The sequence below is a fragment of the Callorhinchus milii genome, unplaced genomic scaffold (assembly GCF_018977255.1).
Source record: "Callorhinchus milii isolate IMCB2004 unplaced genomic scaffold, IMCB_Cmil_1.0 Scaffold3, whole genome shotgun sequence".
Lineage (NCBI taxonomy): Eukaryota > Metazoa > Chordata > Chondrichthyes > Chimaeriformes > Callorhinchidae > Callorhinchus > Callorhinchus milii.
In genome coordinates, this window is record NW_024704744.1 from 56,893,273 (window position 1) to 56,907,050 (window position 13,778).

Below are 13,778 nucleotides of genomic sequence, written 5' to 3' on the forward strand. Positions count from 1 at the left end.
CGGGACAGTTTGAGTCGTCCTTTCTGTTTTGTGCAAAAAAAACACAAATACGAAGTTGTGAGTTTGTCTGTGGTGGTGGTGTGTGAGGGGTGGGGCGGGCGGGCGGGGTCAGAGGTCAGAGGGCGGCGGGGGCGGGGTTGTCAGTGGAGACGGGTCTCGCCGGCGACATGCTCCGCGCACTCACCTTCCGCAGGTCAGTCTCCTCTCCACCCGCACACCCACAGAGCAGCTGTCGGCACAGAGTTTATTTCTTCAGGTAGTTCAGGCAGTCAGTCAGTCAGTCTCTCAGTCAGGCGGTCATCGCTCGGCGGTGACTCGAGTGCCGAGGCCGTTCCCTCGCTCCCCGCCCGCCCTCCCGCCGCTCTCACGCCAGCAGCGCCTTCTCTGGTGGCCCGAGCGTCGCCGATGGCCGCCCTCTGGGTTTCTGGTTTCGTGCTTAATTCCTCTCCCCATCGTTTCCCTCTCCCCATCCTCTCCCTCCCTCTCCCCATCCTCTCCCTCTCCCCATCCTCTCCCTCTCCCCATCCTCTCCCTCCCTCTCCCTCTCCCCATCCTCTCCCTCTCCCCATCCTCTCGCTCTCTCTCCGGCGCGGAACCGCTGCTCTCGTTGGGGCCAGAATAGTTGGCTGTGAACTCCCCGTTTGCTGTCAGGGCCAGACCCAGTATTTGTAAGACCAGACTTACCAGGTCTCTCTTTATATATATATATATATATATATATATATTAAAAACAACCGCAATGTTGGAAATCTGCAGTAGGCCATTTAAGATTTGAGAGGACAAGTGCAGTTTTGTTGTGACGGGACCCCTGACCCTCCCCTGCCGTTTCCATGCCCAGCCCTGCCAGCAGAACCGGTTTGATATGTACCTGGACAGTGCACTGGCAACTGCTTCACTGGTCGGTCAAATGAATGACCTGTGGACCTGCTGTAAAATCCACGCAACTCCCAACATTTTTACAATATTTTCACCGCACTGATAATATAAAACAATATATTATATTTGTATATTTGCCTTTCATGTCGGGAGGATAAATACACGTATGACTGTATATTTATTTTAAGATGGCTGGCTCTATGTGTCAACCTGACTCAGTGGTACCACTCGCCTCTGAGTCAGATGATTGGGGGTTCGCATCCCACGTTGGGACTCGGAATCGCATTGTTAAGATGCCACTCCAGTGTAGCGCTGGGGAAGCGTCGCTGGAGGTGCCATCCTTTGGATGGGACGTGAAACTGAGGTCCTGGTCAGCCTGTTCAGGTGGATGTTAAAGATCTCATGACACTATTCGAAAAGAGAAAGGAGTTGCTCCAGATGTCCTGGCCAACAATCCCCCAAATCAAATTGGTCACTCACTCTTCGGTGATTTGTGGGACATCGCTGTGTGCAATTGGCTGCCTCATTTTGCCCACAAAATGCACAGTCAAGTCCATTTTACAGTATATTCTGTGAAGTGTTTTGAAACATCTTGCTGACATGATAAGGCACTGCATCAAATGCAAGTAATATTATTATTCAACCACTCTGTGGGAAATATCGTGGAAACATTATTTCTTATGTAAATGATTGGTTATCTATTCTTATAACTTGAGCATTTCTGGTCAATAGAGAAAAATATCCAGAAAATGTCTGCTTATTTTTCTTTTTATTAAAGGCAGTTTTTCCTTTTTTGGTCAGTGTTGCCCAAATGTTGAATTTGTGACTTTTTATCCTTATTTATCAGGTTGTCTATTTGGTCTGTCTTTACTGATAAGATTCCCTTGTGTAAGTTCAGGCATTGATCATACGGGGATCTTTCTCTTCCCCTCCCTAATTAATGAGCCAATCTCTTGAGCTGATTATAGTAATAATCCTTCCATTTGATATAGTGCTTTATCACATCTTCGAGACGTCTCAAAGCGCGTCAAATGCTTGATTAATTGACTTGCTGGAAACATTGTAGCAGGTCGAACATTCAACTTTATTTTGCTGACCCCTGAGGGGTTAGACTAAAATGTCAGTGCATCTCTCCACTGTTTGAAAAGAGAAGGGAGTTTTTTCATTTTTCTGGCCAACAATCCCCCTCCACCCAAAAAAATGGTCATTCACTTCATGGCTGTTAGTGGGATATTGCTGTTTAAAATTGGCTGCCGCGATTGTCCACAAAATACAGTCGCTACACTTTATGGTATATCATGTGAAATGCTTTGAGATGTCAGGCAAATGTAAGGATTATTATTATAAAGTCCTGAAGGGCAGCCACTGCCTAATCACTTTTTTAACTACAGCTCAGAGTAAGAAGCAGCCGTATACTGCCACAACCAATTGTTTATATTTATATACTTTTAAGTGTGCATATGCTTAAAATTTGTGCTGCACATTTCTTATTAGGGCCTAAAAATTTTATTTGATACACTGAAGCTTATTTCTGGCTATTTGTGTGAGGAGCTGACAATAGAAATATTTTACGATGATGGGCATTTTTCATAGTCCAGTACAATACAAGTAAGTACAATAGAATCAATATTTAGCCTAAACCCACAAGCCCAGAAAATGGACATGCTTGAACCTGTTGAAAAACATACACAATTTAGTTACAGAGAGTCCCTCCTTATAAAGCCACCTTACAACAGAACAGATAGTTTGAATAATTTTGTGGATATGACACATCCTATATTTAGTTTTCCTTGCTGCACTGTTCTCAGCAGCCAAGATAAAATAGATCTATCCTCAGTGCAGCTGCATCAATAGCAATCCTAAAGTTATGATTCTGAGAAGCTGTGTTAAAGTGAACTGAGCGAGCATTCTTGTACTCATTCAAACCAACTCAACATGTTGAGACTCCCTAAAACCCTGGAAAAGATTGTAAAATTCAAAGAATTTCAAAGAAATTTAGTGCTGTCAATAAATGGTGATTTGCCAGGATGCTGCACTATTATAGTTCACTGAACACACAATGTCCTTTACTTGATACTGTTTGCTGTATACTGATTAAGGTACACTGAGCTTCAGCTCTCAAGGTCTGAAAAGCTAAGCAGCAGTGCTGCGATGCTCGTGTAAAGATTCTCTGCAACCTGATGTCTTCAAGATCCTCACCCTTGTCTTCAAATCCCTCCACTCCTCTGCACCCCCTATCTCTCTGACCTCTCTCCTCACAACAGTGCCTGTTGCCTTTGTTCCACCAGGTCTGGCCTCGTCCTTGTCCCCCGAGTCCTCCGCTCCACCCTCGGCGGCTGTGCCTTCAGCCATTACGCCCCGAGGCTCTGGAACTCCCTCCCTCACTCCCTTTGCTTCGCCCCCTCTCTTCCTGCTTTCAGGTCTCGGCTGAAGACCTTTCTTTTCGACCGCACCTTTGGTCACCTTCCTTCCCCTTCCCCCTGGCTCGGCCCCAGGATCCGGTACTGTGAAGTGCTCTGAGATGCCATCCGGCATGGAGGGCGCTATATAAATCCAAGCTGTTGTTGTTGAGTGATTGCTCCTCTCATTATGTAGAGTTATCCAACTTCTTGTGGAGTATTAGGGCAAGTCAGGTTTGCAAATGAAATAATTGACATGTGAAATGTATTATAGTATCATCTGAAATGGAAGTGCGGGCCTAACAATCTATCTGATGTGCTGCCTCCTGTTTGTATTTGGATCACAGTCCCCTTATCCAACTTGGGTCACCTTGGAACTGAACTGGCTCCAAGTTGACATGCCTGGCAATGTAATTTTGTAATCAAGCCAACCTTCTGTGGCGGTCTCGGTATTCTGTTTCCTGATCCAGCAGGTCTGCAGAATTTATCCCACTCAGCTCCTGTTAACCCTGCAGGCCAAAGCCCTAACAGGTTGGGTGGTCCAAGCTGGACAAGCAGTGGGAAAGCTTGCCAGACATCAATAATAATGGCAAGTTATGCAATTTTAGCTGGTTGGACTCTAGTTTGGATACTATTAAGCATGGTGATGGGTTTCCCCATGTGTCAGACACCCGGCCGACCCCCCAAAACAATCCCACTTTCTGATTGGCTCAAACATGTACTTTGGCTTTAATCTTACTTTTCTATTTTGAGAAGTACTCTGAGAAGCTACCTCGTGTGAAGGGCACTATACGAATAAGAACATAAGAGCATACGAATTTGCCAGGTGAAAGAAGACCAAGGTCCATCTAATTGGCCTTCCACTATCCTGGCAGTCGCTTGACGTGTCTTGTACCAAACTAAGATTGCTGTGCGCAATTGGCTGCCGCGTTTCACCCACAAATATATTGTCGACTCACTTTACAGTAGATTCTGTGAAGCACTTTGAGACATTTCGGAGACATTCTGGTAGTTTTCCATACTGAGAGTTTGCCTATCTCAGCGGAATTATATCCTTCACATTCGCTATTTGATGCCTTGGTTCTGAAGGTCGTCTGCTGTCCACAATGAGCAACATGTAAAAATTCTCTCTAGGTTATAGGGAAATCTGCTCCTTCCCCCGATGTGACTTCTCATTTCTGTGGAGAATACATTTACTGATGTATTTCACCTGATTCATTGGTAGGGTTTGATACCACACTTGAACTATAAACCTTTCTTAAATGTAATACTATTTTAATTAGGGAATTTTTATTTGTAACTTTCAATGTTTTATGATCTTAAAAATGAATTAAGTACATCTTTCATAAAGAATCAAAGAATGTTGCACATCTATTCAAATCGTTGATAGTTAGTGGTATCACAACTGGGAATGAGGCCTCAAAGGAGAACCTTGAACTAGTTAGTATGGTACAAAATATATGATGTTCAAAGGGCAAAGATTAACTGATGTTTACTTTGAACGATTATTAATTTGCTGACTGCATAAATGATTGAAGCAAAAAAGGTTGTCAGTGCCGTTACTCTTAGTTATTAGTATGCTTGGCCAGTACCCTTGCCCTCTTAAAATGGGAAAAAGCTAGTAAAAATAAAACTATAGTTTTAAAGAAGACCAGCTCTTGGCATTTCCATTCCTTATCCCTGAGTGAATCTTCCTTTCTATTCAGTGACGAAGGAATCATCTTTTGAACCATGTTTTGATCTTTTGAACCAGAACATTGATAAATAGAACCAACTAAACCCAATTCTCTGTATCCTCTTACATTGTTCCTCTTCAAATTTTTATTCAGTTCTCCTATAAATATCATCACCCATAGCCACAATGTGATAAAGGATTCCATATTCTTATAACCCTCTGCATTAGTTTCTTCTAAACTCCCCCTTAACTTTTCCTTTGATCCTTTTTGATCAGGTATCCTCAAACATTTTATAATTTTTAAGACCTTTATTAGAGTAATCTCCTTAACCTTCTCTGTTCTGTGGACACCAACTCCAATTCAAAACTATCATAGTAGTTTTTACCCAGTTCCACCTTGTGGACCTTCACTGTACCCTTTGCATATCTCTGATATCCTTTTTGCAGTGGATTCACAGAAAAGGTTCTGTACTGGGACGCCCTCCTGTTCTTCATATATTAATGACCTGGATTCACAAACCCAATGGTAAGATAGTTACATTTGAAGGTTACACCAAGTTGGGGGGAAAACTGAAATCAGAGGAGGCAACAAAGGTCCTACTAAGAGAACTTGGTAGGGTATGCACATGGGCTGATAACTGACAAATGAAGGTTAATACAGATAAAGGCAAGGTACTACTTATAGGACAAAAGAATAGGAAACACAAGTACCCTTTGGATGGGATAGAACTTGTCAAGGGGAAGCTGAAGGAGATCTAGTGATAAATGTCCTCCAGTCAGTGGTTTTAGGTTGTTTGGTCGCCATTAATGATAATAAGCAGAGTTTTGTGCAGGAAGCCAGTCAGTCAGTGACTAGCTTCCCCTCACATGTTTGTAAAGTGCTAGTTAGAATGTTGCTGACGCTCGGAGGCTTTCTGTATATAATGTGCAGGAAGTGTCTAGTTCGCGATGTGAGTGTTCTGCATCTCAGTATACTACTGCTTCATGGTACCCCACTTTCAATGTGGACCCACGATATACTGATTTTATTTTTTGTCAGCTGGTCTGACATACGTGAAAATCCATCATCATGCTTCAGTATCCAAACCAGACTGCATGCCACCTATGTATGGAAATCTCCTTCGACCGTGCCTTTTGATCACCCTCCTACCCCTAGCACCAGCTCGGGTGTGGATCCTGACTGTCCAGCGCCTTGGGATGTCCTCCTGACATGAAAGGCACTATACAAATGTAATTTGTTGTTGTTATCTAAAATGGAATGCACACACTCTCCCTGGAGGAGCACACCCTAAATCCAGAAAATATTAGGCCCAGATTGGTGAGAGACTAGGTTTGGAGATCCTAGAGTGTGAATTGGGGTATTGCTGGAGTTTAAGCGCTCTGAGACACTACCCTGTGTGAAGAGCGCTATATAAGTGCATGTTCTTGTCTAACCATTTAAGCCACATAGTTTGTTGTTAAGAGGTCTCTCTGCCAAGCTTCCTACTGGTTACCAACTCAGACTACGCTACTTATTGGGGCTTTGGCTTGCAAGGCTAACAGGAGCTGATTGAGAAGAATCTCTATCCCCAGTGATTGACCTTCACCTCCTAGTCCTACCAATTAGCCAAACTGTCTGCCATCAGCATTGCCTTAGCGTAACGTAAAGCTGCCCAGTTTGAGAATCAGACAATGAGACAGCCACAGAGATGACTTCCTACATTCCTTAACCAAGCATATTACCTTGGGGCCAGCTCAGCATTGAGTATTTCATTTTTCCAGAGGCTAAAGTAAATTTCAGTTTGATTTGCAGGTGGATTAACAGAACTTTCATTTTCCTGCAGATGTACTTACACCATTTCTCCAGTCTTGCGCTGTTTGGCCTCGAGGCAAAAGCACACCCTGCCTGATCTGCCTTATGACTATGGTGCACTGGAACCACATGTTGGTGCAGAAATCATGCAACTGCATCACAGCAAACATCATGCTACTTATGTGAATAATTTAAATGTCACAGAGGAGAAGTATGCAGAGTCCTTGGCTAAAGGTAAGTGAGCACAAGGTTTATGACGCAAGTAATAATGTAAATGACCCAGGAAGAATGTGCTGACTTTTTTTTAAAAAGCAGCCGGGATTAAAAAAAAATGCTGCTTGGATCAATCTCTTTCATTTACATAACTGGGGCAGGGATGCTTTGCCTTCCAAAATTTATCTTCTGTAAGATGATTCAACCTCAAAAAAGTGCCCATAAACTGGCCGCTGAAAAATAGTTCATGTTTAAAAACGTTGATACTTAATGCTGCTGAAGTTGGTGGGATGCATTGCTGTAGTTGATTTGATGCGTATCCATACTTATGATCGTCCCATATGCTGAGTTCCCGACCTTAACTGGGCTGCACTGGGAAATGTAAAGTGATGGACAGGGTACCTTACAATTAGCAAGGAAGGGAAGAATCAGAGCAAGTTGACGAACTCTGGACAGCAAACAACAATAAAATTACATTTGTATAGCGCCTTTCATGTTGTGAGGACGTCCCAAGTTTGGAACCAAAGCCCCCGCCCTGTTAAATGGGGGTTCTTGGGGACATGCTCGGCTTCTCTGCAACATGTCAGTGGATTGGGCTAGCAGCTGGGGAGGTCAGTCATAGGATCCACTTCCTGAGAGGATTTCTTGCTGCAGGTAAAGTATGTGTGAATCTTTTTTTTAAAGCTGAGGGAGTACATTACTCAGTAAATGCTGTCTCCCCCACCCCCCATTCCTTTTTTAATGTCTAATAGTGGGATAATTTTTAATTATTGTGTTCGAACAGGAAATGGAACAGAAACAATATGCAAACATTGCACAATAGTTGAGAATTACTGGTAAGTGCAGGACTGATAGTATCGCTTAAACAAGAAAGAAATAATTTCCATATCTGCAGAAGTACAATATTTATTGTACATGGCTGGAATCCTCTGTTATCCATTCTCTGGGATCATTTTTTCAGCTGATCTGGTAATGTACATTATAGGGATTTGCCTTGTCTCCCTGAACAGTTCTCTAATGGGACAGGTCTTTTAGATTATGTTAGAAGTCAATCCAGATCTGCCTTTCCCTTGGAATGTGGATACAGGCTGTGTCATTGTATACTTGGTGCCACATCAATGGCCCTGGACACCTTTCTGTATTTTGACACCCTCCAAGGAAAGTACGTGGCCTACTCTTGGGATGTCCTTAAACTATACTACTGAGATCCCTTGTGGTCATGAATGTGACCCATCACCGTCATGTTACAGCATATTATGTTGGCAGTTCACTGTCTCGTTGTTTCTGCCTTAATTAACTCTGTTCTGGCTATCCCTGAATTGTGCTGTCTTAGAAATCACATGGTAGCTGATCAGGAGGAAATATTCCAAACATTTTGCACTTTTATGCCGACAGCCATATTCAGTCAATATAAACAAGTAAATGGATTGCAATCGATCTTAAAACCCAGTTGGTATGTATATATGTTGTTAACAACCCGGTTGTTAGTCGATTGGCGGATCACTTTTCTGGGGGTAACAATTCCTTTTTAAAAAAATAATAAAGTGATCACTTCAATCCACAACTGTTTGTGGGGCACTGCTGTGCGCAATTGGCTGCTGCGTTTCTCCCACAAAATATAGTCAATTAACTTCACAGTATATTCTGTGAAGCGCTTTGAGATGTCTCAAAGATGTGATAAGGCTCTATATCAAATGCAAGGATTATTATTATGTATGGTGGAGGTACTTTTATCTGAAAGATTTATTGTGGATAAATTACTGTTTTGAATACTGTATGGGTGATAGTTAAAGGGCAAGTTAAAGTTAAGTTAAATTAAAATTTTAAATAATTTAAGTTAAATTTACCGCTTTTTAGAGGAATTGTAATGTATAGGAATGCACCATTTATGATATGGAAGGATTAAAAAAATTTGTCTGATTACTACATTCTTGACTTCAATATTTCAAGACTTGATCATTTATTTTATAAAGTGTTTTAATGTGGGAATTTGTGTCAGTCAATCACTCATCGTTGGTAGTTGAGCATTCTTCACTATGAGTTTTTGAGTCATGGTGCTGGAACCACTAGAAAGTAAGGTTCATTAGTGACCAAAAAGATCAAATTGTACTTCTAAAATATTTAGTCAGATTATTGGTTGTGTTCTTTTGGTCTTGTACTGAAGAAAATATGTTAACACTTGGAAGAATTTTGCTGTTTATATCCAGTGCATGTGGTTCTGCATTACACTATTCTGCAACAACTGGTAGTTTACTGTGCAACCATGAGGACTTTATTTACCATTAAGGTTTTCACCAGTATAGTGTATCACAACTTAAGAAGATGGAAAGTTGCAATGTGCAGTAACTTGTTAGGATTCCAGTGCTTTCACATAACTTGTGAAATGATGGTAATTCGCAATGGGAGCAGTTGCTAACTGCTCCAGAGGTAGGTCACGTTGGAGTGGAGTTGTCATGTCGATGTCGGTCACTGGAAGGAGTCACTGTTTTCAATTGGTTGCGACCGTTATAAATTCTTTCAGTTTAATCTTTTGTTTCCTCACGCGTTGGGTGCTTTTAATTGGTTTACGCCAAGATACAAGTAGACGGCTTAATGGCAGCACTTTGAGATGACTACCTGATATTGGTTCTGCTTTCATTACACTCAATAGTTGTGCTCTAATTTGTTAATGGTCATTGTTGCAAAAGGTTTTTCACCGGTTTGTTTTTGATGATTTCAGGTGATGTGAGCACTCAGGTGTCTTTGCAGCCAGCATTGCGATTTAATGGTGGGGGCCATATTAATCATTCTATTTTCTGGACCAATCTGTCTCCTAATGGTGGCGGAGAACCTTCAGGTAGGTTTGCAAATCGAAACTAAGGTTCACAATGTGCACTTTAAAGTCTTTTTACTCAGTGGATTTTCATCGTATAATTTCAATGTTAAAACTTTGTCCCCTCTTCTCTTTCCCTCCCCCCCCCCCCCCCCCCCCCACACACACACGCACACATACACACACACACACACTCTCACTATAAATAAAAGCTGTTTTGTGGATTTTCTGTTCCAATTATTTAGTTAAAGATGATGGAACAAAATGCTTGTACCTTGCACCAGATAATTTCAACTTCTCCCCTTTTTGTTGCTGCTATGATAGTGGGGTGTAATTCCAGATATCAGAAGCGTTTTGGTATCTTATCTGTGAACCCGTGCAGATTCTTTCCTCACATGGTACCCACGCAAACACACCCTTAGTGATCAGGAAAGGAGATGTTAACTAACATGGGGGTGAAATTATTTCATAATAAACAAGTTTCTTGTGTTCCTTAATTACTGCGGGCTGCACTCCTCTATTGGTCAGCTCTGTTTCCTGTACAGGGAGGGCAGCAGCTGCCACCTTGATTTATGATCAGCGATCCAATCTGCTTTTATAGAGGCATAATATCTTTTAAGAAACGTAGAGGAAAAACACTTAATTTTATTGGGTTCCTTGGCTATGGTTCTTGGGAATTTTGAGTGAAGGGATTCCTCTTAAGTTGTCATTTGACTAACATTCTCTACAAGCAGAGTGACAAGTGCAGCCTGGCGATAATTAAGAGATGGGAAGAGATTTATGAAGTTTCCTAACTGGTTCCTTGTGATAGTTTTCTCAAGGAATCCATTATGAAAGCCCAAAAATTCACTGATTAGTTTATTTTTCTCCTTCCCCATCACACTGTCTGTCCAGAAAGACTTGTAGTCAATTATAACATGCTATTTGCTTCCCTATTGAGAACAGCTACTTTGACACAGTTCAGTAATTGAATCTGGGACCTGTTTTAGCTCACTAAGTTTACCTGTTCAGCTGTCAGGAGAAATTGTTGCCTTATTTTGATACTATTGTTTGGTTAGAATTGCTGTCTTTGATCGTTATGTGCTTACTTTTGAAGAAAAGCTTTTAATTCAGTTTGTTTACAATAGTGTTGCACCCTGATCCTGGGGTGTTTTACACATAAACTGGGTGCTACAAATGTTCAAGCTTGTCTCGCTGAATGATGTCAATGCACACATTCAGGATCATGTACAGATATTCCAATTTTTTATATCCATTGGTGAGAAGTCTCACGGACTTGATCAGGAGTCTGTGTTCTAGTTTATATTGCCAAACATACAAATTCACCCCAGGTGAGATTTGCCCCAAGGCTTTTTGAAGCTGGTAATTGGATCATTTATCATAGCAAAAAGGCACTAGATGTGCGTCAAACTTTTAGCTGTTTTTTAAAAAAAAGTAATACTGAATTTGCTTTGGTACATATTGCTGACTCCAAAGTAACGCTCATCCTAGAATTTCTGATGCAGGAGGTTGTCTGCTGATATAAACTTTCACCTCAAATCATCCACGTCATTGTATTTCCAATGTCCCATCTCATATTCTCTTACTGTAAAAAAAGGCTGAAATTGTATAATTTGTTTAATGTTTGAGTTGGTGAATGCTTACTAACATATATTTGTGTAACTGCTTAGGGGAGCTGATGGCAGCCATCAAACGTGACTTTGGTACTTTTGAGAAGCTTAAGGAGAAGATGTCTACCATTTCAGTAGGTGTTCAGGGTTCAGGCTGGGGATGGCTCGGTTACAACAAGGATGCTGGAAGGCTGCAGCTAGCTGCTTGTCCAAATCAGGACCCATTGCAAGGAACAACAGGTCAGAGCTTTCTTCTCTCTTTAATACACATGGTTTAGTCTGCATGAATTGCCCCCACCCTTTAGAACTCCATCCTACATTCCCTTCGCCTCGCTCCTTCCCTTGCCTCCTTCAAGGCACGTCTCAAGACTCTCCTCTTCGACTACACCTTGGGCTGTCCTCCACCCTACCTTATGCCAATCCTGTCCCCCCCATCCCTCACTACCTGCTCGGGTCCAAATCCCTGACTGTCCAGCACCTTGGGACGTCCTCCTGACATGAAAGGCGCTATACAAATGTAATGTTGTATTATATTGCTGTTATGTAATCAGTTTGGTATTGATAATCATTACCTGCTGGCTCCAAACTTAGGAACAACACCCAAACCTGATTTTATTCTCCTCTTTTTCCTGCCCCTGTTTTGACGAATATTGTTTTAAAAAATGTTTTACTAGAAAGGAAGTCCAGGGCTACAACAATGTAACTCAGCAATCTGGGATTTTGTACATACAAGTGTTGTTCCAAGTGTTGTGAAATATCTGGACTTGTGGTGATGTATTTTCTCCTCACCAATAGCAGCAATATTGGAACTGAGCTTATGTTTGTTGTGAGTGGTATTCTTATTGTTGTTCAAGTTCTTTTTGATGCTTAACGACAAAATAAATTATTTGGGCTTCTGTTGAGGACAGCAAAAGAAACTCGAATGCTTATGTATTTGGAAAGCTACCCTGCATGAGTGGTGCTATATAAATGTAAGCTGTTATTATTTGGTCATCTTTCCGTTTTCCCCCCCTCCCCCCACTTCCTTCCCCCACCAGTTCTGTGAAAAGCTTTTGAGACGTCCTCCTGATGTGAAAGGCACTATTATCAATATCAACTTGTTGTATTTACTTGTTGCTAGATTTAAAGGCAAACTTTAAAGGTAAGTATTTACTTGGTGCCAAGTTGCTTTTATGGGATAATTAAAAGCCAACATGCTATGTGTGTTTCAGGTCTAATCCCTCTACTTGGAATAGATGTGTGGGAGCATGCCTACTACCTGCAATACAAGAATGTGCGGCCAGACTATGTAAAAGCCATTTGGAATATTATCAATTGGGAGAATGTAGCACAGAGATTCAATGCTGCCAAGAAGTGAACCTTATACACACTGTAATTCAAGGCAGTCACCAGGATCCTGCCATTGTTGACTGGAGTTTGTTAAATACTGTCTGCAGCATTTAGGACTGATTAAATCTTTAATTGTCTCTGACCACTCGAAGAGAGTCCTGAAGTGCTTATATAAATGTGTACAGTCCCACGATTAAAGAAATGTGAACGTAGTCTTTTCTCTGTTATTATTCTGACTTAGTTTTAAAAAAAGTCAGGTTAATTATGACAAATGGACTAGTTTCCAAACGTTCTGTTAGAAACATAGTGCGTATCGATATCTCCAGAAGTCAATGTAGATTAAACTGTGACTCTACCTGTGGTTGGATTTTACAATTTAATTGGCAGGATTGGATGAGATCACTGGGTTAGAACACAGTCCTTTTGCTGCTGGGACATAGGCTTGAATGTTACTCAAAGAAGAAAAAAATCATCTAAATTTCAAATACCCAATATGTAAAGAAACTGCATGAAACAGGAAATAAATCCAAAAGACAATTTGAGAGACCATTTAAACAAAACTGTAGGCATTACTGTTAAGCATTTCATAAAGGGACAGGACAATGTAGAAAAGTAATAGCCGTCCTCACTTATAAACTATTTCTAGTGAATATCTCAAATTGCAAAAATGTCACTGGGTAATAGACTCATAATTTGTCGTTTCGATGTTTATGGGAATGGAAATCTTATTGTTGCATTAAAGGAGTGTTAATCTTGGCATTTGCTTGAGCGCTTGTTATGCTGAACGCACAAAAATTAAAAATGTTCTAGTTTTCAGTAAGATCATGCACAGCAATGTTATTTTCTTGTTTATTATACCATCTGAAGTAGATTATGTAGTCATGTTTCAAACTTTGGCTTAACTATTTTAATAGAAATGATTAAAGCTGTGTTGCTATCTGGTCTGAAACATTCATATTTCTGACTTTGATGTTTATCTTTTCTGTTTTGACATGAATGTAACTGGCAATCAGCTTCCTAATCTGCAAAAAGTAAAAATGTTGGGAAAAGTTTGGAGTATTTCCTTTAATAG

The 13,778-nt window shown here is 41.1% G+C and overlaps 1 protein-coding gene across 1 annotated transcript; it reads left to right on the forward strand.

Moving 5' to 3' along the window:
• The first annotated feature begins 139 nt into the window (after positions 1-139).
• sod2 (superoxide dismutase 2, mitochondrial) lies at positions 140-13,161 on the forward strand. The gene is given in 5 exon segments (NM_001292652.1): positions 140-193; positions 6,774-6,976; positions 9,675-9,791; positions 11,438-11,617; positions 12,589-13,161. Coding segments are annotated over 5 exon segments (672 nt in total). The 5' UTR covers positions 140-167; the 3' UTR covers positions 12,735-13,161.
• Positions 13,162-13,778: the final 617 nt, after the last annotated feature.